The sequence below is a fragment of the Schistocerca piceifrons genome, chromosome 10 (genome assembly GCF_021461385.2).
Source record: "Schistocerca piceifrons isolate TAMUIC-IGC-003096 chromosome 10, iqSchPice1.1, whole genome shotgun sequence".
Lineage (NCBI taxonomy): Eukaryota > Metazoa > Arthropoda > Insecta > Orthoptera > Acrididae > Schistocerca > Schistocerca piceifrons.
Window position 1 is genome coordinate 23,841,589 of NC_060147.1, and position 25,971 is coordinate 23,867,559.

A 25,971-nucleotide genomic window follows, 5' to 3' on the forward strand; every position below is an offset into this window, starting at 1 on the left:
GCCGACAACAGCTGCTTGCGTCATACATCGCCCGCGTCCCTGCCTTCCGCACTAGTCCGGTGACTAGCCTTCTTGTAGAAGCTGGAGTCCCTCCCCTACAATTCCGCCGACAACAGCTGCTTGCGTCATACATCGCCCGCGTCCATGCCTTCCGCACTAGTCCGGTGACTAGCCTTCTTGTAGAAGCTGGAGTCCCTCCCCTACAATTCCGCCGACAACAGCTGCTTGCGTCATACATCGCCCGCGTCCATGCCTTCCGCACTAGTCCGGTGACTAGCCTTCTTGTAGAAGCTGGAGTCCCTCCCCTACAATTCCGCCGACAACAGCTGCTTGCGTCATACATCGCCCGCGTCCATGCCTTCCGCACTAGTCCGGTGACTAGCCTTCTTGTAGAAGCTGGAGTCCCTCCCCTACAATTCCGCCGACAACAGCTGCTTGCGTCATACATCGCCCGCGTCCATGCCTTCCGCACTAGTCCGGTGACTAGCCTTCTTGTAGAAGCTGGAGTCCCTCCCCTACAATTCCGCCGACAACAGCTGCTTGCGTCATACATCGCCCGCGTCCATGCCTTCCGCACTAGTCCGGTGACTAGCCTTCTTGTAGAAGCTGGAGTCCCTCCCCTACAATTCCGCCGACAACAGCTGCTTGCGTCATACATCGCCCGCGTCCCTGCCTTCCGCACTAGTCCGGTGACTAGCCTTCTTGTAGAAGCTGGAGTCCCTCCCCTACAATTCCGCCGACAACAGCTGCTTGCGTCATACATCGCCCGCGTCCATGCCTTCCGCACTAGTCCGGTGACTAGCCTTCTTGTAGAAGCTGGAGTCCCTCCCCTACAATTCCGCCGACAACAGCTGCTTGCGTCATACATCGCCCGCGTCCCTGCCTTCCGCACTAGTCCGGTGACTAGCCTTCTTGTAGAAGCTGGAGTCCCTCCCCTACAATTCCGCCGACAACAGCTGCTTGCGTCATACATCGCCCGCGTCCATGCCTTCCGCACTAGTCCGGTGACTAGCCTTCTTGTAGAAGCTGGAGTCCCTCCCCTACAATTCCGCCGACAACAGCTGCTTGCGTCATACATCGCCCGCGTCCATGCCTTCCGCACTAGTCCGGTGCCTAGCCTTCTTGTAGAAGCTGGAGTCCCTCCCCTACAATTCCGCCGACAACAGCTGCTTGCGTCATACATCGCCCGCGTCCATGCCTTCCGCACTAGTCCGGTGACTAGCCTTCTTGTAGAAGCTGGAGTCCCTCCCCTACAATTCCGCCGACAACAGCTGCTTGCGTCATACATCGCCCGCGTCCATGCCTTCCGCACTAGTCCGGTGACTAGCCTTCTTGTAGAAGCTGGAGTCCCTCCCCTACAATTCCGCCGACAACAGCTGCTTGCGTCATACATCGCCCGCGTCCCTGCCTTCCGCACTAGTCCGGTGACTAGCCTTCTTGTAGAAGCTGGAGTCCCTCCCCTACAATTCCGCCGACAACAGCTGCTTGCGTCATACATCGCCCGCGTCCCTGCCTTCCGCACTAGTCCGGTGACTAGCCTTCTTGTAGAAGCTGGAGTCCCTCCCCTACAATTCCGCCGACAACAGCTGCTTGCGTCATACATCGCCCGCGTCCATGCCTTCCGCACTAGTCCGGTGCCTAGCCTTCTTGTAGAAGCTGGAGTCCCTCCCCTACAATTCCGCCGACAACAGCTGCTTGCGTCATACATCGCCCGCGTCCATGCCTTCCGCACTAGTCCGGTGACTAGCCTTCTTGTAGAAGCTGGAGTCCCTCCCCTACAATTCCGCCGACAACAGCTGCTTGCGTCATACATCGCCCGCGTCCATGCCTTCCGCACTAGTCCGGTGACTAGCCTTCTTGTAGAAGCTGGAGTCCCTCCCCTACAATTCCGCCGACAACAGCTGCTTGCGTCATACATCGCCCGCGTCCATGCCTTCCGCACTAGTCCGGTGACTAGCCTTCTTGTAGAAGCTGGAGTCCCTCCCCTACAATTCCGCCGACAACAGCTGCTTGCGTCATACATCGCCCGCGTCCATGCCTTCCGCACTAGTCCGGTGACTAGCCTTCTTGTAGAAGCTGGAGTCCCTCCCCTACAATTCCGCCGACAACAGCTGCTTGCGTCATACATCGCCCGCGTCCATGCCTTCCGCACTAGTCCGGTGACTAGCCTTCTTGTAGAAGCTGGAGTCCCTCCCCTACAATTCCGCCGACAACAGCTGCTTGCGTCATACATCGCCCGCGTCCATGCCTTCCGCACTAGTCCGGTGACTAGCCTTCTTGTAGAAGCTGGAGTCCCTCCCCTACAATTCCGCCGACAACAGCTGCTTGCGTCATACATCGCCCGCGTCCCTGCCTTCCGCACTAGTCCGGTGACTAGCCTTCTTGTAGAAGCTGGAGTCCCTCCCCTACAATTCCGCCGACAACAGCTGCTTGCGTCATACATCGCCCGCGTCCCTGCCTTCCGCACTAGTCCGGTGACTAGCCTTCTTGTAGAAGCTGGAGTCCCTCCCCTACAATTCCGCCGACAACAGCTGCTTGCGTCATACATCGCCCGCGTCCCTGCCTTCCGCACTAGTCCGGTGACTAGCCTTCTTGTAGAAGCTGGAGTCCCTCCCCTACAATTCCGCCGACAACAGCTGCTTGCGTCATACATCGCCCGCGTCCATGCCTTCCGCACTAGTCCGGTGCCTAGCCTTCTTGTAGAAGCTGGAGTCCCTCCCCTACAATTCCGCCGACAACAGCTGCTTGCGTCATACATCGCCCGCGTCCATGCCTTCCGCACTAGTCCGGTGACTAGCCTTCTTGTAGAAGCTGGAGTCCCTCCCCTACAATTCCGCCGACAACAGCTGCTTGCGTCATACATCGCCCGCGTCCATGCCTTCCGCACTAGTCCGGTGACTAGCCTTCTTGTAGAAGCTGGAGTCCCTCCCCTACAATTCCGCCGACAACAGCTGCTTGCGTCATACATCGCCCGCGTCCATGCCTTCCGCACTAGTCCGGTGACTAGCCTTCTTGTAGAAGCTGGAGTCCCTCCCCTACAATTCCGCCGACAACAGCTGCTTGCGTCATACATCGCCCGCGTCCATGCCTTCCGCACTAGTCCGGTGCCTAGCCTTCTTGTAGAAGCTGGAGTCCCTCCCCTACAATTCCGCCGACAACAGCTGCTTGCGTCATACATCGCCCGCGTCCATGCCTTCCGCACTAGTCCGGTGACTAGCCTTCTTGTAGAAGCTGGAGTCCCTCCCCTACAATTCCGCCGACAACAGCTGCTTGCGTCATACATCGCCCGCGTCCATGCCTTCCGCACTAGTCCGGTGACTAGCCTTCTTGTAGAAGCTGGAGTCCCTCCCCTACAATTCCGCCGACAACAGCTGCTTGCGTCATACATCGCCCGCGTCCCTGCCTTCCGCACTAGTCCGGTGACTAGCCTTCTTGTAGAAGCTGGAGTCCCTCCCCTACAATTCCGCCGACAACAGCTGCTTGCGTCATACATCGCCCGCGTCCATGCCTTCCGCACTAGTCCGGTGACTAGCCTTCTTGTAGAAGCTGGAGTCCCTCCCCTACAATTCCGCCGACAACAGCTGCTTGCGTCATACATCGCCCGCGTCCATGCCTTCCGCACTAGTCCGGTGACTAGCCTTCTTGTAGAAGCTGGAGTCCCTCCCCTACAATTCCGCCGACAACAGCTGCTTGCGTCATACATCGCCCGCGTCCATGCCTTCCGCACTAGTCCGGTGACTAGCCTTCTTGTAGAAGCTGGAGTCCCTCCCCTACAATTCCGCCGACAACAGCTGCTTGCGTCATACATCGCCCGCGTCCCTGCCTTCCGCACTAGTCCGGTGACTAGCCTTCTTGTAGAAGCTGGAGTCCCTCCCCTACAATTCCGCCGACAACAGCTGCTTGCGTCATACATCGCCCGCGTCCATGCCTTCCGCACTAGTCCGGTGACTAGCCTTCTTGTAGAAGCTGGAGTCCCTCCCCTACAATTCCGCCGACAACAGCTGCTTGCGTCATACATCGCCCGCGTCCATGCCTTCCGCACTAGTCCGGTGACTAGCCTTCTTGTAGAAGCTGGAGTCCCTCCCCTACAATTCCGCCGACAACAGCTGCTTGCGTCATACATCGCCCGCGTCCATGCCTTCCGCACTAGTCCGGTGACTAGCCTTCTTGTAGAAGCTGGAGTCCCTCCCCTACAATTCCGCCGACAACAGCTGCTTGCGTCATACATCGCCCGCGTCCATGCCTTCCGCACTAGTCCGGTGACTAGCCTTCTTGTAGAAGCTGGAGTCCCTCCCCTACAATTCCGCCGACAACAGCTGCTTGCGTCATACATCGCCCGCGTCCATGCCTTCCGCACTAGTCCGGTGACTAGCCTTCTTGTAGAAGCTGGAGTCCCTCCCCTACAATTCCGCCGACAACAGCTGCTTGCGTCATACATCGCCCGCGTCCCTGCCTTCCGCACTAGTCCGGTGACTAGCCTTCTTGTAGAAGCTGGAGTCCCTCCCCTACAATTCCGCCGACAACAGCTGCTTGCGTCATACATCGCCCGCGTCCATGCCTTCCGCACTAGTCCGGTGACTAGCCTTCTTGTAGAAGCTGGAGTCCCTCCCCTACAATTCCGCCGACAACAGCTGCTTGCGTCATACATCGCCCGCGTCCATGCCTTCCGCACTAGTCCGGTGCCTAGCCTTCTTGTAGAAGCTGGAGTCCCTCCCCTACAATTCCGCCGACAACAGCTGCTTGCGTCATACATCGCCCGCGTCCCTGCCTTCCGCACTAGTCCGGTGACTAGCCTTCTTGTAGAAGCTGGAGTCCCTCCCCTACAATTCCGCCGACAACAGCTGCTTGCGTCATACATCGCCCGCGTCCCTGCCTTCCGCACTAGTCCGGTGACTAGCCTTCTTGTAGAAGCTGGAGTCCCTCCCCTACAATTCCGCCGACAACAGCTGCTTGCGTCATACATCGCCCGCGTCCATGCCTTCCGCACTAGTCCGGTGACTAGCCTTCTTGTAGAAGCTGGAGTCCCTCCCCTACAATTCCGCCGACAACAGCTGCTTGCGTCATACATCGCCCGCGTCCCTGCCTTCCGCACTAGTCCGGTGACTAGCCTTCTTGTAGAAGCTGGAGTCCCTCCCCTACAATTCCGCCGACAACAGCTGCTTGCGTCATACATCGCCCGCGTCCATGCCTTCCGCACTAGTCCGGTGACTAGCCTTCTTGTAGAAGCTGGAGTCCCTCCCCTACAATTCCGCCGACAACAGCTGCTTGCGTCATACATCGCCCGCGTCCATGCCTTCCGCACTAGTCCGGTGACTAGCCTTCTTGTAGAAGCTGGAGTCCCTCCCCTACAATTCCGCCGACAACAGCTGCTTGCGTCATACATCGCCCGCGTCCATGCCTTCCGCACTAGTCCGGTGACTAGCCTTCTTGTAGAAGCTGGAGTCCCTCCCCTACAATTCCGCCGACAACAGCTGCTTGCGTCATACATCGCCCGCGTCCATGCCTTCCGCACTAGTCCGGTGACTAGCCTTCTTGTAGAAGCTGGAGTCCCTCCCCTACAATTCCGCCGACAACAGCTGCTTGCGTCATACATCGCCCGCGTCCCTGCCTTCCGCACTAGTCCGGTGACTAGCCTTCTTGTAGAAGCTGGAGTCCCTCCCCTACAATTCCGCCGACAACAGCTGCTTGCGTCATACATCGCCCGCGTCCATGCCTTCCGCACTAGTCCGGTGACTAGCCTTCTTGTAGAAGCTGGAGTCCCTCCCCTACAATTCCGCCGACAACAGCTGCTTGCGTCATACATCGCCCGCGTCCATGCCTTCCGCACTAGTCCGGTGACTAGCCTTCTTGTAGAAGCTGGAGTCCCTCCCCTACAATTCCGCCGACAACAGCTGCTTGCGTCATACATCGCCCGCGTCCATGCCTTCCGCACTAGTCCGGTGACTAGCCTTCTTGTAGAAGCTGGAGTCCCTCCCCTACAATTCCGCCGACAACAGCTGCTTGCGTCATACATCGCCCGCGGTCCATGCCTTCCGCACTAGTCCGGTGCCTAGCCTTCTTGTAGAAGCTGGAGTCCCTCCCCTACAATTCCGCCGACAACAGCTGCTTGCGTCATACATCGCCCGCGTCCCTGCCTTCCGCACTAGTCCGGTGACTAGCCTTCTTGTAGAAGCTGGAGTCCCTCCCCTACAATTCCGCCGACAACAGCTGCTTGCGTCATACATCGCCCGCGTCCATGCCTTCCGCACTAGTCCGGTGACTAGCCTTCTTGTAGAAGCTGGAGTCCCTCCCCTACAATTCCGCCGACAACAGCTGCTTGCGTCATACATCGCCCGCGTCCATGCCTTCCGCACTAGTCCGGTGACTAGCCTTCTTGTAGAAGCTGGAGTCCCTCCCCTACAATTCCGCCGACAACAGCTGCTTGCGTCATACATCGCCCGCGTCCATGCCTTCCGCACTAGTCCGGTGACTAGCCTTCTTGTAGAAGCTGGAGTCCCTCCCCTACAATTCCGCCGACAACAGCTGCTTGCGTCATACATCGCCCGCGTCCCTGCCTTCCGCACTAGTCCGGTGACTAGCCTTCTTGTAGAAGCTGGAGTCCCTCCCCTACAATTCCGCCGACAACAGCTGCTTGCGTCATACATCGCCCGCGTCCCTGCCTTCCGCACTAGTCCGGTGACTAGCCTTCTTGTAGAAGCTGGAGTCCCTCCCCTACAATTCCGCCGACAACAGCTGCTTGCGTCATACATCGCCCGCGTCCATGCCTTCCGCACTAGTCCGGTGACTAGCCTTCTTGTAGAAGCTGGAGTCCCTCCCCTACAATTCCGCCGACAACAGCTGCTTGCGTCATACATCGCCCGCGTCCCTGCCTTCCGCACTAGTCCGGTGACTAGCCTTCTTGTAGAAGCTGGAGTCCCTCCCCTACAATTCCGCCGACAACAGCTGCTTGCGTCATACATCGCCCGCGTCCATGCCTTCCGCACTAGTCCGGTGACTAGCCTTCTTGTAGAAGCTGGAGTCCCTCCCCTACAATTCCGCCGACAACAGCTGCTTGCGTCATACATCGCCCGCGTCCATGCCTTCCGCACTAGTCCGGTGACTAGCCTTCTTGTAGAAGCTGGAGTCCCTCCCCTACAATTCCGCCGACAACAGCTGCTTGCGTCATACATCGCCCGCGTCCATGCCTTCCGCACTAGTCCGGTGACTAGCCTTCTTGTAGAAGCTGGAGTCCCTCCCCTACAATTCCGCCGACAACAGCTGCTTGCGTCATACATCGCCCGCGTCCATGCCTTCCGCACTAGTCCGGTGACTAGCCTTCTTGTAGAAGCTGGAGTCCCTCCCCTACAATTCCGCCGACAACAGCTGCTTGCGTCATACATCGCCCGCGTCCCTGCCTTCCGCACTAGTCCGGTGACTAGCCTTCTTGTAGAAGCTGGAGTCCCTCCCCTACAATTCCGCCGACAACAGCTGCTTGCGTCATACATCGCCCGCGTCCATGCCTTCCGCACTAGTCCGGTGACTAGCCTTCTTGTAGAAGCTGGAGTCCCTCCCCTACAATTCCGCCGACAACAGCTGCTTGCGTCATACATCGCCCGCGTCCATGCCTTCCGCACTAGTCCGGTGACTAGCCTTCTTGTAGAAGCTGGAGTCCCTCCCCTACAATTCCGCCGACAACAGCTGCTTGCGTCATACATCGCCCGCGTCCCTGCCTTCCGCACTAGTCCGGTGACTAGCCTTCTTGTAGAAGCTGGAGTCCCTCCCCTACAATTCCGCCGACAACAGCTGCTTGCGTCATACATCGCCCGCGTCCATGCCTTCCGCACTAGTCCGGTGACTAGCCTTCTTGTAGAAGCTGGAGTCCCTCCCCTACAATTCCGCCGACAACAGCTGCTTGCGTCATACATCGCCCGCGTCCATGCCTTCCGCACTAGTCCGGTGACTAGCCTTCTTGTAGAAGCTGGAGTCCCTCCCCTACAATTCCGCCGACAACAGCTGCTTGCGTCATACATCGCCCGCGTCCCTGCCTTCCGCACTAGTCCGGTGACTAGCCTTCTTGTAGAAGCTGGAGTCCCTCCCCTACAATTCCGCCGACAACAGCTGCTTGCGTCATACATCGCCCGCGTCCATGCCTTCCGCACTAGTCCGGTGACTAGCCTTCTTGTAGAAGCTGGAGTCCCTCCCCTACAATTCCGCCGACAACAGCTGCTTGCGTCATACATCGCCCGCGTCCATGCCTTCCGCACTAGTCCGGTGACTAGCCTTCTTGTAGAAGCTGGAGTCCCTCCCCTACAATTCCGCCGACAACAGCTGCTTGCGTCATACATCGCCCGCGTCCATGCCTCGCCTGACCACCCAAACTGCAGGCTCCTTTTTCCATCTTCTGCACGCCCCTCCCCACGACGGCGGCCTAGGACAGGTCTCCCGATCGCAGTCCACGTTCGTTCCCTTCTCTCGTCACTCGAGTCCTTTCCCCTTCCTCCATCCTTCCTACCCCTCCTTGGTCCCTCCCTCACTTGCGGCTTTGCTTGGATTTGTCCTGCTACTCCAAGTCCTCCGTTCCACCTGCCAGTCTTCGTCAACAATTCCTGGCTCCTCTTGCCTCGTTTCGCGCTGCAGATGTAGTCTACACCAATGGTTCTGTGGTCGATGGACGCACTGGGTTTGCTTTCATCCACGGTGACTGCATTGAGCTGCATTCCCTGCCTTGTGGGAGCCGTGTTTTCACTGCGGAGCTGGTTGCTCTTTATCGTGTACTCACTCACCTTTCCTCCTGCCCTGGGGAGTCACTTGTCATATGCAGTGACTCCCTGAGTGGATTGCAAGCACTTGACCAGTGTTTTTCTCGGGACCCTTTGGTGCGCGGTATTCAAGATGCTGTTTTTGCTCTCGCCGAGTGTGGTCGTTCGGTGACGTTTGTCTGGACCCCGGGCCACATCGGCATTCCAGGAAACGAACGTGTCGACCAGTTGGCCAAGCAGGCCACCACTTCCCCACGCCTGGAGCCTGGTCTCGTGGAAAGAGACCTCCGGTCAGCCCTACATCGCAAGGTCCGCGATGTCTGGAGCTCTTAATGGTCTGTCTTGAACACGCCAAATAAGCTCCACATGGTAAAGTCGTCCACGGCTGTATGGAACTCATCCTTCAGGGGCACGCATAGGGACTCAGTCGTTCTCTGCCGTCTCCGAATTGGACATACGCGGTTGACCCACAGCTATCTCCTTCGTCGTGAGAACCCGCCCAAGTGTCGCTGTGATGCAGGGCTGACAGTGGTCCATCTTCTGATGGACTGCCCCCTTTTAGCCCCCTTGCGGCAGTCCTTTAATTTACCAGCTGCACTTCCTTTAATTCTAGGTGAAGATGCCTCTATAGCTGACTCAGTTTTAAGTTTTATCCGTGCAGCTGAGTTTTATCACTCACTCTAGTGTGGGCGCTCTCGCATGATTTCTCAGGCTACACCCACTCCAGCGACTTTTAATTGTGACGTAGATACCAAAATAGTGTTTTTTTATGGTAACAAGTTGTGTTGGTACCTCTATCAACGCTTTCCAGCTGGAGGTTCTTCATTTTTAGTTCAATGGTTGACCTTTTACCTCATCCATCAACCACTGTAGTCTGCTTTACTCTAGTCAACTATTTGCCCTGCTCCTTTTAAGTGTCCTCTATTTTGTGTTACCGCGGTGTTCATTTTAGCTCTGTACCCCTCGGTGTTCCCTCCCTCTGGGTGCAGAGGTTACGCTTTTACTGTATAGGCCTTTTACAAGTATGTCTGTTTGGAACAGGGGACTGATGACCTCGATGTTTAGCCCCCATCAAACCCCAAAACCAACCCACCGACCATGTACAGTCGAGCCATGCATAATATCTTTCACATAACCTCACAAAAAATTCGGGCTGAAAAGTGGGCTATCAGCTGCCTCAGTGTAATTTCCCCAGCACCTTTAAAAATTTTCCCAAAAATTTTGGTATGTGAACCTATTCCCGGTCTTTTTAACATGCAAGTCACCTCTCAATCCCGCAAGCTCCCGTAACTGTAACTCGGTCACACCCACATTGCTGTGAGTCACTCATACTCGTCCACTCTCAGTTGTACATTCTTACTCACTCATTCTGCTCAACTCATTGTTATCTCTCTGTGTCTCTCTGTTACTGTCTCCTGTGTCACAGCCACAGTCTCCTTCATTCTGTCCTACTACTACAGTCTGCTCTCACCATCACTGCCTCGCTCTTGCTTACTGCTACTATCTCATTCACTCCTCCCCACTGTTGCTCTCTCTCTCTCTCTCTCTCTCTCTCTCTCTCTCTCTCTCTCTCTCTCTCTCTCCCCTCTCCCTCTCCCTCTCCCTCTCCCTCTCCCTCTCCCTCTCCCTCTCCCTCTCCCCCTCCCCCTCCCCCTCCCCCTCCCCCTCCCCCCCCCTCCCCCTCACTGTCACTATCTCTCCCTTCCGCATTGTCATTGTCATAAGCTCACTCTCTCTCATTACCAGTGGCTCTCACCCACTTCTATTTTCTCCTTCTCCATTTTCATGTCCCACTGGTACTGTCTCCTTCATTACACTACTGGCCATTAAAATTGCTACACCACGAAGATGACGTGCTACAGACACGAAATTTAACCGACAACAAGATGATGCTGTGATATGCAAATGATTAGCTTTTCAGAGCATTCACACAAGGTTGGCATCGGTGGCGACACCTACAACGTGCTGACATGAGGAAAGTTTCCAACCGATTTCTCATACACAAACAGCAGTCGACCGGCGTTGCCTGGTGAAACGTTGTTGTGATGCCTCATGTGAGGAGGAGAAATGCGTAGCGTCACGTTTCCAACTTTCGTAAAGGTCGGATTGTAGCCTATTGCGATTGTCGTTTATCGCATCGCGACATTGCTGCTCACGTTGGTCGAGATCCAATGACTGTTAGCAGCATATGGAATCTGTGGGTTTAGGAGGGTAATACGGAACACCATGCTGGATCCCAACGGCCTTGTATCACTAGCAGTTGAGATGACAGGCATTTTATTGGCATGGCTGTAACGGATTGTGCAGCCACATCTCGATCCCTGAGTCAACAGATGGGGACATTTGCAAGACAACAACCATCTGCACGAACAGTTTGACGACGTTTACAGCAGCATGGACTATCAGCTTGGAGATCGTGGCTGCAGTTACCCTTGACGCTGCATCACAGACAGGAGCGCCTGCGATGGTGTACTCCACGACGAACCTGGGTGCACGAATGTCAAAACATCATTTTTTTGGATGAATTCAGATTCTGTTTACAGCATCATGATGGTCGCATCCGTGTTTGGCGGCATCATGGTGAACGCATTTTGGAAGCATGTATTCGTCATCGTCATACTGGCGTTTCACCCGGCGTGATGGTATGGGGTGTCATTGGTTACACGTCTAGGTCATCTCTTGTTCACATTGACCACACTTTGAACAGGGGACGTTACATTTCAGATGTGTTGCGACCTGTGGCTCTAGCCTTCATTCGATCCCTGTGAAACCCTACATTTCAGCAGGATAATGTACGACCGCATGTTGCAGGTCCTGTACGGACCTTTCTGGATAAAGACAATGTTCGACTGCTGCCCTTGCCAGCACATTCTCCAGATCTCTCACCAGTTGAAAACGTCTGGTCAATGGTGGCCGAGCAACTGGCTCCTCCCAATACACCAGTCACTACTCTTGATGAACTGTGGTATTGTGTTGAAGCTGCATGGGCAGCTGTACCTGTACACGCCATCCAAGCTCTGTTTGGCTCAATGCCCGGGCATATCAAGGCCGTTATTACGGCCAGGGGTGGTTGTTCTGGGTACTGATTTCTCAGGATCTATGCACCCAAATTGCTTGAAAATGTAATTGCTTGTCAGTTCTAGTATAATATATTTGTCCAATGAATACCTGTTTGTCATCTGCAGTTTTTCTTGATGTAGCAATTTTAATGGCCAGTAGTGTATTTTCCTGGCAGTTTTCTGTCACTGTCAACTGTGTTCACTATGTTCAGCTGCCACTGTTTCCCTCTCTTTCTCTCACACTGCCATTGGCTCCTTCACGCTTTCTATACGATGACAACTATCTACTGTCTCTCAGTATTTATTACTTTTCCGTTTCTCTCCCACTGCCAATGTCTCCTTCTCTCCCAGCATAAAAACGGTGAGTATGTTTACATGCCAAAATTTTTGGGAGAATTTAAGATCCTGAGAAAGATAGAATGAGGCAGCTGATACTGCACTTGCCAGTCATTTTCTTTTTAATATGACCTCACCTCTTTTGTTCTCTAACAGGAGCATTTTTCTGCGTGTTCCCTTCTGTTCCCTGCCACAGCAGGACATGTCACTTATATTAAAAGAACTATATGTTTGTTTGTTTGTTTGTTCGGGAGGAGAGGCTGACATAGTTTGCCTACTTTTGGCCGGACAGTAATGCACAGACTCAAAGAGCGCGCCCTACACTCTTTCTCAAATGGTTTTACAGTAACTATTTTATAAAAAAATTCATTTTTGTGTTACTTATAGTTTTATATACCAGCTTATTCATGATGTACCCATCAGTTTGTTAATCATCATAGCTATTGTGATAGTTACATGAAAGTAAGATTCTGTGCAAAATTTGCAATGAAAAATATGGCTCACTACGGTTTTGCATTTGGTGCATATTACATAATATGTCGCTGCATATGTAATTTAGCTAAAATACTGAAGTTTTCTTTAAACGTTGTCACCAACCTGGAGAAAATTGATGTGGTGTGTCTCACTTGCTTGTGACTGTGCACAGCAGCGTTAAAGCCAGAGGGAAATATCTGCAACATTGCTCATATTTAATAAACGGTTTGAAATATCACAATGAGATTTTGGAAAATGACAGAAGACAAAGAGGAGAGTGTTTTGCCATAAGGTTATTAAACAAAACTTTATTACCTACCATGTTATTATAGTAAAACATACATTTTCAGTGAAAGAAACTAATTTTTAATGGCCATCGTTAGCTGGTGAAACGAGAAGTGCTGTAGGTTGGGGAACAGCATAAGTGAAGACATAACACATTTATTATTGTGCTGAGGACATAATTTTTCATAAGCTACTGTTTCTCCAGATCGTCAAGTCATCCGTGGACAGCACTGCTTTCATCTTCTCCAGTTTTTCCTACCACCTTAGTTACTATTTCATTCAAGACTACAATGAAGGGGAGATGTGACAATGCACTGCCCTGTTTCACACAAATTATCTTCTGGAACCAATTCGTCCTTTCATTTCCCACTTTCACCCAACTCAAGACTTCCGCAGTACATCTCCTCCACTCTTCTTCTTGCCTCTTTCCACTTCCTTCTTTTCTAGTACTTTGCAGACCTTTCTTTGACAGATACCCTTTCTGTATCGAGAATGGCAATTACTGGTCATACCCAAATTCATAGTGGTGCTCCTGGATCACTGCAGATATGTGGTCAGCAGTTGATCTCCCAGGTCTGAAGCCATGTGGCTTCTCTCTCAATTTATTTTTGACTCTTGTTTAGATTCTGCTCTCCAGGATCTTTTTGTATACCTCAGCACAGTGTGGTATCAGTGGAACTGACTGGTTTGATGTTTCTGAGATCTCACCACAAAACAGGTCATTAAATTTTCTCACCCTTAAACATAAAATGCCTTATTGTTATATTTATTACATGTGTTGTTTTAAAGATACTGTACTGTTAAGCAGTTTTAACTTACTGTTCAGAAGAAGTGTGAACAAGTTTTATGACAAAAGTAAAAGCCACAGGATTCTATAAATCCTGCCACAGAAGGAATTGACAGTGAAAAGAATCTGTGGACATGAGTACAGGGTACCAATTGTGTTCGTTTAGTCTATTAAGGTATAAAAGTTAAACATAACATTAGATATCAACAGTTGTTTCTAGATGTTATCATTCTAATTAAACATTCCTTCCACTACTTCAGTACAAATCATTACTGCTGTAAGAGAGCCCAAACATTAGTCTGGGACCGAAAGAAACGCTGCCAGTAGATCAGACTTAAAATCTTAGTGATCTGCTGCTGCTGGATTTGCAACCAAGTCCCAAAATTTGAAGCAGTGGAACTAGGTACAGAAAACTAGTAACGCCTGTAATTGACAGCAGTGAGATATTTGGGATAATCCTTGTGTGTGTCGAAAGGAGAGGTCAGTGGGGAATGGAGGTGGTGTATTTGTAGGCAAGAAATTTGTATCCAGTGAAGTAGCAATTGAAGCTGCATTACAGTGTTTTGGAAAGATTCAGTATTAGTGGTGGACATACATCCCTCTACCAACCATGAAACTAAAAACTTCGGAGAAAACCTCAGTTTGCTTGTACATACACTTTCCCAACAATACGCCCATAATTGGAAGAGATGTTAATCATCCAAAAATCAACTGGGAAATGACAGTTTAGTTGGGGAGTGTGACAGGACAGTCTGAAAAACAATACTGAATGCTTTCTCCGAAAATTTCTTAGAACAGGTACGTTGAAAGCCCACTCACAATGGAAATACATTACATCCCAATGGCAACAGTAGACCGGACCACTTTAAAAGTGTCTACATACAAACTGGTATCAGTCACCGTGAAGTAGTTTTACCTATATTATCCTAGTACAAAGAGCAACTAAATCAAGTAGAAAAAGTACACTGAGTAAACTGGATGAGAGATATTAGTTTCATCTCTCGAGACTTCACACATTCATCTGTAGGCAGGTTCATACAGCAAACATGATTAGCGGCCAAATGGGCAATGTGTGAAGCCTTCAGCGACTGCCATAGCGGAATCATATTAAAAGACCTCTCACAAAACCCAAATAATTTCTGGTTTAGCTATGGCTGTTAGTGGTTCCAAAGTTAATGTTTTGAACACTGATGGATCAAACAGGAACCAAAATTTAGGATAATGAAGCAAATGCAGAAATGGTTGTTAAAAATCTTCTTTTAAAGAGAAAGATTTAGCAGTACTGCCATTAAACAGAGACAATACTTCTAGATCTTTCTTACCTCTGCCAAGATGAGTGGTAGAGATATGGTCTGATTTTGTATAGGATTTGCACCAGAACCATGGACCTTGCCGTTGGTGGGGAGGCTTGTGTGCCTCAGCGATACAGATAGCCGTACCGTAGGTGCAACCACAACGGAGGGGTATCTGTTGAGAGGCCAGACAAACGTGTGGTTCCTGAAGAGGGGCAGCAGTCTGGATGATTGACTGATCGGGCCTTGTAACACTAACCAAAACGGCCTTGCTGTGCTGGTACTGCGAACGGCTGAAAGCAACAGGAAACTACAGCCGTAATTATTCCAGAGGGCATGCAGCTTTACTGTATGGTTAAATGATGATGATGGCGTCCTCTTGGGTAAAATATTCCGGAGGTAAAATAGTCCCCCATTCGGATCTCCGGGCAGGGACTACTCAGGACGACGTCATTATCAGGAGAAAGAAAACTGGCGTTCTACGGATCGGAGCATGGAATGTCAGATCCCTTAATCGAACACGTAGGTTAGAAAATTTAAAAAGGGAAATGGATAGGTTAAAGTTAGATATAGTGGGAATTAGTAAAGTTCTGTGGCAGGAGGAACAAGACTTTTGGTCAGGCGAATACAGGGTTATAAATACAAAATCAAATAGGGGTAAGACAGGAGTCGGTTTAATAATGAATAGAAAAATAGGAGTGTGGGTAAGCTACTACAAACAGCATAGTGAACGCATTATTGTGGCGAAGATAGATACGAAGCCCACACCTACTACAGTAGTACAAGTTTATATGCCAACTAGCTCTGCAGATGACGAAGAAATTGATGAAATTTATGATGAAATACAAGAAATTATTCAGGTAGAGAAGGGAGACGAAAATTTAATAGTCATGGGTGAGTGGAATTCAGTAGTAGGAAAAGGGAGAGAAGAAAACATAGTAGGTGAATATGGATTGGGGCTAAGAAATGAAAGAGGAAGCCGTCTGGTATACTTTTGCACAGAGCACAACTTAATCATAGCTAACACTTGGTTCAAGAATCATGAAAGAAGGCTGTACACATGGAAGAAGCCTGGAGATACTGACAGGTTTCAGATAGATTATATAATGGTAAGACAGAGATTTAGGAACCAGGTTTTAAATTGTAAGACATTTCCAGGGGCAGATGTGGACTCTGACCACAATCTATTGGTTATGAACTGTAGATTAAAACTGAAGAAACTGAAAAAAGGTGGGAATTTAAGGAGATGGGACCTGGATAAACTGACTAAACCAGAGGTTGTACAGAGTTTCAGGGAGAGCATAATTGACAGGAATTGGGGAAAGAAATACAGAAGAAGAAGAATGGGTAGCTTTGAGGGATGAAGTAGTGAAGGCAGCAGAGGATCAAGTAGGTAAAAAGACGAGGACTAGTAGAAATCCTTGGGTAACAGAAGAAATATTGAATTTAATTGATGAAAGAAGAAAATATAAAAATGCAGTAAATGAAGCAGGCAAAAAGGAATACAAACGTCTCAAAAATGAGATCGACAGGAAGTGCAAAATGGCTAAGCAGGGATGGCTAGAGGACAAATGTAAGGATGTAGAGGCTTACCTCACTAGGGGTAAGATAGATACCCATCATCATCAGTTATCTGCTATATTAGCAGGTCCTTTGCCTCTCCATTTTCTGCGATCCATTGCTTCCTTCTTAAGGCTGCTGTATGTTGTACCGTCCATCATGTCATCCAGTATCTGGAATCTCTTCCTTCCTCTCTTCCTTTTCCGTTCTACATAACCTTCTAAAACTGTTTTTATCAGTCCGTCATTCTTTCTTAATATATGCCCAATCCAGTTTCTTTTTCTTCTCTTTATTACATCTAGTAACTGTCTTTTCTCTCCCACTCTTCTCAGTACCTCTTCATTTCTTACTCTGTCCATCCAACTTATTCTTTCCATCTTCCGCCATGTCCAGATCTCAAAAGCCTCCAGCATTTCTCCGTCTTTTTTCCTCATAGTCCATGTTTCAGCGCCATATAGAACAACACTCCATACAAGACATTTTATGAGTCTCTTTCTGAGTTCTCTGTCCAGACCGCAGCGGTCTGGAAGATATATACTGCCTGCAGGAAAATTAAAGAGAACCACTTGTACAAATATCAAGAGAAGAGTTTGACAGAGCACCTTAAAGACGAGTCGAAACAAGGCCCCGGGAGTAGACAACATTCCATTAGAACTACTGATGGCCTTGGGAGAGCCAGTCCTGGCAAAACTCTACCATCTGGTGAGCAAGATGTATGAAACAGGCGAAATACCCTCAGACTTCAAGAAGAATATAATAATTCCAATCCCAAAGAAAGCAGGTGTCGACCAATGTGAAAATTACCAAACAATCAGTATAATAAGCCACAGCTGCAAAATACTTACATGAATTCTTTACAGACGAATGGAAGAACTGGTAGAAGCCGACATCGGGGAAGATCAGTTTGGATTCCGTAGAAATATTGGAACAAGTGAGGCAATACTGACCCTACGACTTATCTTAGAAGAAAGATTGAGGAAAGGCAAACCTACGTTTCTAGCATTTGTAGACTTAGAGAAAGCTTTTGACAATGTTGACTGGAATACTCTCTTTCAAATTCTGAAGGTGGCAGGGGTAAAATACAGGGAGCGAAAGGCTAATTACAATTTGTACAGAAACCAGATGGCAGTTATAATCGTCGAGGGGCATGAAAGGGAAGCAGTGGTTGGGAAGGGAGTGAGACAGGGTTGTAGCCTCTCCCCAATGTTATTCAATCTGTATATTGAGCAAGCAGTGAAGAAAACAAAAGAAAAATTCAGAGTAGGAATTAAATTCCATGGAGAGGAAATAAAAACTTTGAGGTTCGCCGATGACATTGTAATTCTGTAAGAGACAGCAAAGGACTTGGAAGAGTAATTGAATGGAATCGACAGTGTCATGAAAGGAGGATATAAGATGACCATCACCAAAAGCAAAACGAGGATAATGGAATGTAGTCAAATTAAGTCGGGTGATGCTGAAGGAATTAGATTAGGAAATGAGACACTTAAAGTAGTGAAGGAGTTCTGTTACTTAGGGAGCAAAATAACTGATGATGGTCGAAGTAGAGAGGATATAAAATGTAGAGTGGCAATGGCAAGGAAAGCGTTTCTGAAGAAGAGAAATTTGTTAACATCGAGTATAGATTTAAGTGTCAGGAAGTGTGGTTCATGGTGCGGGTTCCTGTAGTCATGTCCTAGTTCATGAACCACGGGCAACGTATGAGTGGCCAAGTAAGTGGTCCCGACAGTCGGGATACCAGTTACTTTGGAATAAGGCTGGGCATCTCGGACATATTCTGAGTCGTGGTCACCTTTGTGCTCATACGGCAAAGACTACCAAATCCACCGGTTAGTCCCTCAGCCGTTAGGGGTAAAACCCAATGGGACTCGGGGCAAGTAAGGCTAGCAACCTGCTTCCCTGGTACTTTAAATATGATGCTGGCAACAATCAGTGCAAAATGCCTCGGACCTTTGGAGGTGACGGAGTCCCACCTCTAACTGACAAACCAGGGACTCCTAACATACGACTTGGCAAACAAATGGTAATGAGATGGGGAGCTATTAATATCAATGGGGGCTACTCTGGGAAGAAGGTAGAGCTGGCAGAGGCTGCAAGTAAGATGAGGCTGGATGTTTTAGCTGTTAGTGACATTCGGGTAAGGGGTGAGAAAGAAGAGGTAGTGGGAGAATACAAGGTCTACCTGTCAGGAGTCAAAGCAGGAATAGCACAATGGGGTGTAGGGCTTTACATCAGGAAAGAAATGGAACCCAGTGTAGTTGCAATAAGGTATGTAAACGAACGACTGATGTGGATAGATTTGACAGTGTCTAGCAAGAAAATTAGGATTGTGTCAGTATATTCGCATTGTGAAGGGACAGATCAAGATAAGATGGATAGTTTTTATGAGGCACTCAATGATGTAGTTGTTAGAGTAAAGGACAAGGACAGTGTTCTGCTCATGGGTGATTTTAACGCCAGGATTGGAAATCGAACAGAAGGGTATGAAAAGGTTATGGGTAAATTTGGAGAGGATATGGAGGCCAACAGGAACGGGAAACAACTCTTGGATTTCTGTGCCAGTATGGGCTTAGTAATCACAAACTCCTTTTTTAAACATAAGAACATTCACCGGTATACTTGGGAAGGCAGGGGAACCAGATCTGTCATTGACTATATAATAACAGATCAGGAATTCAGGAAGGCTGTGAGGGACACACGTGTATTCAGGGGATTCTTTGATGACACTGATCATTATTTAATCTGCAGTGAAATTGGGATTGTGAGGCCGAAAGTGCAGGAGGTCAGGTCCATATGTAGGAGGATAAGAGTGGAGAAACTTCAGGATAAGGAAATCAGGCACAAGTACATAACAGCGATCTCAGAAAGGTACCAGTTAGTTGAGTGTAGTCAATTACAGTCATTGGAAAAGGAATGGACAAGGTACAGGGATACAGTACTAGAAGTGGCTAAAGAATGTCTTGGAACAGTAGTGTGTAAAAGTAAGATGAAGCAAACAGCTTGGTGGGATGATACAGTCAAGGCAGCCTGTAAAAGGAAAAAGAAGGCGTATCAAAAATGGCTACATACCAGAACCCAGGTAGACAGAGTAAGTTATGTTGAAGAAAGAAACAAAGCCAAACAGATAATTGCAGCATCCAAGAAGAAATCATGGGAAGACTTTGGAAACAGGTTGGAGACTATGGGTCAAGCTGCTGGAAAACCATTCTGGAGTGTAATTAGCAGTCTTCGAAAGGGAGGTAAGAAGGAAATGACAAGTATTTTGGACAGGTCAGGAAAACTGCTGGTGAATCCTGTGGATGCCTTGGGCAGATGGAGGGAATATTTTGAAGAGTTGCTCAATGTAGGTGAAAATGCGATCAGTAATGTTTCAGATTTCGAGGTAGAATTGGATAGGAATGATGATGGAAATAGGATCACATTTGAGGAAGTGGAAAAAATGGTCAATAGATTGCAGTGCAATAAAGCGGCTGGGGTGGATGAAATTAAGTCGGGACTCATCAAATACAGTGGAATGTCAGGTCTTAAATGGCTACACAGGATAATTGAAATGGCCTGGGAGTCGGGACAGATTCCATCAGACTGGACAAAAGCAGTAATCACACCAATCTTTAAACATGGAAACAGAAAAGATTGTAACAACTACAGAGGTATCTCTTTAATCAGCGTTGTGGGTAAAATCTTCTCAGGTATTGTTAAAAGGTAAGTGCGAGTATTAGTTGAGGACCAATTGGATGAAAATCAGTGTGGGTTTAGGCCTCTTAGAGGCTGTCAGGACCAGATCTTTAGCTTACGGCAAATAATGGAGAAGTGTTATGAGTGGAACAGGGAATTGTATCTATGCTTTATAGATCTAGAAAAGGCATATGACCGGGTTCCTAGGAGGAAGTTATTGTCTGTTCTACAAGATTATGGAATAGGAGGCAAACTTTTGCAAGCAATTAAAGGTCTTTACATGGATAGTCAGGCAGCAGTTAGAGTTGACGGTAAATTGAGTTCATGGTTCAGAGTAGTTTCAGGGGTAAGACAAGGCTGCAACCTGTCTCCACTGTTGTTCATATTATTTATGGATCATATGTTGAAAACAATAGACTGGCTGGGTGAGATTAAGATATGTGAACACAAAATAAGCAGTCTTGCATATGCAGATGTCTTAGTTGTGATGGCAGATTTGATTGAAAGTTTGCAAAGTAATATTTCAGAGCTAGATCAGAAATGTAAGGACTATGGTATGAAGATTAGCATCTTCAAAACGAAAGTAATGTCAGTGGGAAAGAAATATAAATGGATTGAGTGCCAAATAGGAGGAACAAAGTTAGAACAGGTGGACGGTTTCAAGTACTTAGGATGCATATTCTCACAGGATGGCAACATAGCGAAGGAAGTGGAAGCGAGGTGTAGCAAAGCTAATGCAGTGAGCGCTCAGCTACGATCTACTCTCTTCTGCAAGAAGGAAGTCAGTACCAAGACTAAGTTATCTATGCACCGTTCAATCTTTCGACCAACTTTGTTGTATGGGAGCGAAAGCTGGGTGGATTCAGGTTACCTTATCAACAAGGTTGAGGTTACGGATATGAAAGTAACTAGGATGATTGCAGGTACTAGTAGATGGGAACAATGGCAGGAGGGTGTCCACAATGAGGAAATCAAAGAAAAACTGGGAATGAACTCTATAGATGTAGCAGTCAGGGCGAACAGGTTTAGATGGTGGGGTCATGTTACACGCATGGGAGAAGCAAGGTTACCCAAGAGACTCATGGATTCAGCAGTAAAGGGTAAGAGGAGTCGGGGCAGACCGAGGAGAAGGTACCTGGACTCGGTTAAGAATGATTTTGAAGTAATAGGTTTAACATCAGAAGAGGCACCAATGTTGGCACTGAATAGGCGATCATGGAGGAACTGTATAAGGGGGCTATGCTCCAGACTGAACGCTGAAAGGCATAATCAGTCTTAAATGATGATGATGGTGATGATGATGATGATGATGATGAAGTCGTATCTGAAAGTATTTGTATGGAGTGTAGCCATGTATGGAAGTGAAACATGGACGATAACTAGTTTGGACAAGAAGAGAATAGAAGCTTTCGAAATGTGGTGCTACAGAAGAATGCTGAAGATTAGATGGGTAGATCATATAACTAATGAGGATTGGGGAGAAGAGAAGTTTGTGGCACAACTTGACTAGAAGAAGGGATCCGTTGGTAGGACATTTTCTGAGGCATCAAGGGATCACCAATTTAGCATTGGAGGGCAGTGTGGGGGGTAAAAATCGTAGAGGGAGACCAAGAGATGAATACACTAAACAGATTCAGAAGGATGTAGGTTGCAGTAGGTACTGGGAGATGAAGAAGCTTGCACAGGATAGAGTAGCATGGAGAGCTGCATCAAACCAGTCTCAGGACTGAAGACAACAACAACAACAACAACAACAAGAAGGTACTGACTCATCATTTTTCCTCAGTTACTTACTTAATAAATGTAATAAAACACGTTTTCAGAATTCTCTCGCAATTCCGTGTGCAATTGCGCGTGTGATAGCAAACAAGTGTGGTGCATCAGATCAGTTTTCACAAGATTGGTGACAGAAACGACCACCCAAGTCTAAAGAACATGTTAGCTAAATTTCATATGCAGCAACATATTATGTAATATGCAAAATCATGTTGTTGTTGTTGTTGTGGTGGTCTTCAGTCCTGAGACTGGTTTGATGCAGCTCTCCATGCTACTCTATCTTGTGCAAGCTTCTTCATCTCCCAGTACCTACTGCAACCTACATCCTTCTGAATCTGCTTAGTGTATTCATCTCTTGGTCTCCCTCTACGATTTTTACACTCCATGCTGCCCTCCAATGCTAAATTTGTGATCCCTTGATGCCTCAAAACATGTCCTACCAACCGATCCCTTCTTCTAGTCAAGTTGTGCCACAAACTTCTCTTCTCCTCAATCCTATTCAATACCTCCTCATTAGTTATATGATCTACCCATCTAATCTTCAGCATTCTTCTGTAGCACCACGTTTCGAAAGCTTCTATTCTCTTCTTGTCCAAACTAGTTATTGTCCATGTTTCACTTCCATACATGGCTACACTCCATGCAAATACTTTCAGAAATGATTTCCTGACACTTACATCTATACTCGATGTTAACAAATTTTTCTTCTTCAGAAACGCTTTCCTTGCCATTGCCAGTCTACATTTTATATCCTCTCTACTTCGACCATCATCAGTTACTTTGCTCCCCAAATAGCAAAACTCCTTTGCTACTTTAAGTGTCTTATTTCCTAATCTAATTCCCTCAGCATCACCCGACTTAATTTGACTACATTCCATTATCCTCGTTTTGCTTTTGTTGATGTTCATCTTATATCCTCGTTTCAAGACGCTATCCATTCCGTTCAACTGCCATTCCAAGTCCTTTGCTGTCTCTGGCAACATTACAATGTTATCGGCGAACCTCAAAGTTGTTATTTATTCTCCATGGATTTTAATATCTACTCCGAATTTTTCTTTTGTTTCCATCACTGCTTGCTCAATATACAGATTGAATAACATCGGGGATGGGATACAACCCTGTCTCACTCCCTTCTCAACCACTGCTTCCCTTTCATGCCCCTCGACTCTTATTACTGCCATCTGGTTTGTGTACAATGAAGTCTGAGGGTATTTCGCCTGTCTCATACATCTTGCTCACCAGATGGTAGAGTTTTGCCCGGACTGGCTCTGCCAAGGCTGTCAGTAGTTCTAATGGAATGTTGTCTACTCCCGGGGCCTTGTTTCGACTCAGGTCTTTCATTGCTCTATCAAACTCTTCACGCAATATCATATCTCCCATTTCATCTTCAACTACATCCTCTTCCATTTCCATAATATCGTCCTCAAATACATCGCCCTTGTATAGACCCTCTATATACTCCTTCCACCTTTCTGCTTTCCCTTCTTTGCTTAGAACTGGGTTTCCATCTGAGCTCTTGATATTCATACAAGTGGCTCTCTTTTCTCCAAAGGTCTCTTTAATTTTCCTGTAGGCAGTATCTATCTTACCCCTAGTGAGATAAGCCTCTACATCCTTACATTCGTCCTCTAGCCATCCATGCTTAGCCATTTTGCACTTCCTGTCGATCTTATTTTTGAGATGTTTGTATTCCTTTTTGCCTGCTTCATTTACTGCATTTTTATATTTTCTTCTTTCATCAATTAAATTCAATATTTCTTTGTTACCCAAGGATTTCTACTAGCCCTCATCTTTTTACCTACTTGATCCTCTGCTGCCTTCACTACTTCATCCCTCAAAGCTACCCATTCTTCTTCTACTGTATTTCTTTCCCCAATTCCTGTCAATTGTTCTCTTATGCTCTCCCTGAAACTCTGTACAACCTCTGGTTTAGTCAGTTTATCCAGGTCCCATCTCCTTAAATTCCCACCTTTTTTCAGTTTCTTCAGTTTTAATCTACAGTTCATAACCAATAGATTGTGGTCAGAGTCCACATCTGCCCCTGGAAATGTCTTACAATTTAAAACCTGGTTCCTAAATCTCTGTCTTACCATTATATAATCTATCTTAAACCTGTCAGTATCTCCAGGCTTCTTCCATGTATACAACCTTCTTTTATGATTCTTGAACCAAGTGTTAGCTATGATTAAGTTGTGCTCTGTACAAAATTATACCAGACGGTTTCCTCTTTCATTTCTTAGCCCCAATCCATATTCACCTACTATGTTTTCTTCTCTCCCTTTTCCTACTACTGAATTCCACCCACTCATGACTATTAAATTTTCGTCTCCCTTCTCTATCTGAATAATTTCTTTTATTTCATCATACATTTCTTCAATTTCTTCGTCATCTGCATAGAGAGCCCTATTTTCCATTGCAAACTTTTTCGATCTTTGTGCAGTGTCTTACTTCTGTGGAAATATCACAATAACTATGACCATGAGTGAAATGATGGGCATATCATCAAGAAGCCCAAATAGTTTCTGTAAAATCGTTTGAGGAAGATTGCGGGGTGTGTGCCTCGATTCTGTCATTGCTGACCAGCCAAAACGGGGCAAACAGTTTCGGTCTCCCTTTCCTAACAAACAAATGAGCTCACACAGCGCTTTGGATGAAAATTGGTTACTGTGCTTCGGCCACTGTATCTGAATTAAATTCCATAAATAAAACACCTGAATGAATGGATTATCCATTAACAGTATATTAGTGAAATGTAACTGAATGTCCCTCAATGTTTCATTCTTGCAAGTGACTCACAAGATAAAAAATAGTTCGTCAGTTACCTTGCTCCACAGTATTGTCATATGACTGTTGAAGAAAGAAAGGAAATAAGTTGGAAATATAATGCTTTCTGTATTAACAATTAAGTTTTTTTCAATCTGTGCACAGGAAGCTACATCTAGAGAACAGCGAGGGTGATAGAAGCGTCGTGGAAGAATTGCACGAGCGAATGGCCGATCTGCAGATTTTTGGCATGGTGCGTGACGAGCCTCCGTCCGTGTTCTCCGAGAGCGACTTGAGTGACGACTCCTCCGATTATGATGATGATGACGATGATGATGATGATGATGTGGGAGGAGGGAACGGAGCGGGTCCAGGTAGTGGCAACGCAGCCGGAAACTACAACTCTGAGAATTACTGCGCCGGCGGTGCCTGCAGCGACATTGAAGACGTCGACGTCTCACTCCTGTTTCTGGAGAATGGGGAGCTTGAGTGACCCAGCATTGAGAGTGACCCTGAAATTTCACATTTGAAGAATAAACGAATGTTGCATGTGTGATTCAGAATATGAAAATTCTCACTACAGTGTGAAATGCTCTGATCTTTGATGAAATTTGTTACCTGAAAGAAAGAAGAAAAGTTTTCTGTAACATTACCTGCAATTTTGCAGTAATGTTCTTTTACGGCTCTTGTTTCTAAAGGGTGGATAATTTTCTTTTAGTAGTACCAACAAGTATTTCAAAATAATGTTGCAAGTCAATTTTGTATGTTGTATTAGGTTTCATAGAATTTATTCTAGTCACTAATTGTATTTGTGTTATATATGTGATTGATTCATTATTGCTCAAACAAATACCTTACAGTTTTCTTAAACATATAGCATGGAGATGTTACATATCAAGTGTATTAGGTAGGATTGTTGGACAGCTTTCGGGTTTGTCCAAAGACATCAGTTAAGTTAAATTAGGAATTTTGTGATGAAGTTAATTTCTCTTGTTGCAACTGTGAACAAAGCTGTTATTGGGATGTATTTTAGTGCAAAAAGTTGTAAACTGAAGGAAATGCCCATGTGGTGCACTATTGAAAATGAAATGAGCATTTTTTTTAGTTCTTATGTTCAACATAACTGCCTTACTGGGAAACTCCAAACAAAATTGATCATTGATGCTTCCCCATATTTCGCTGTCATTATTGGCGCACAGAGCAAGTGCCTATATTCTGTGGCGGAT

The 25,971-nt window shown here is 47.5% G+C and overlaps 1 protein-coding gene across 1 annotated transcript in view; it reads left to right on the plus strand.

Moving 5' to 3' along the window:
- LOC124719008 overlaps window positions 1-25,480 on the plus strand; it is a 138,263-nt gene extending 112,783 nt beyond the window's left edge. Inside the window, exon 8 of the mRNA XM_047244677.1 lies at window positions 24,911-25,480. Within this exon, the coding sequence (XP_047100633.1) occupies window positions 24,911-25,238 (328 nt within the window). The 3' untranslated portion in view covers window positions 25,239-25,480. The remainder of the gene's footprint in view (window positions 1-24,910) is intronic.
- The last annotated feature ends 491 nt before the right edge of the window (window positions 25,481-25,971 follow it).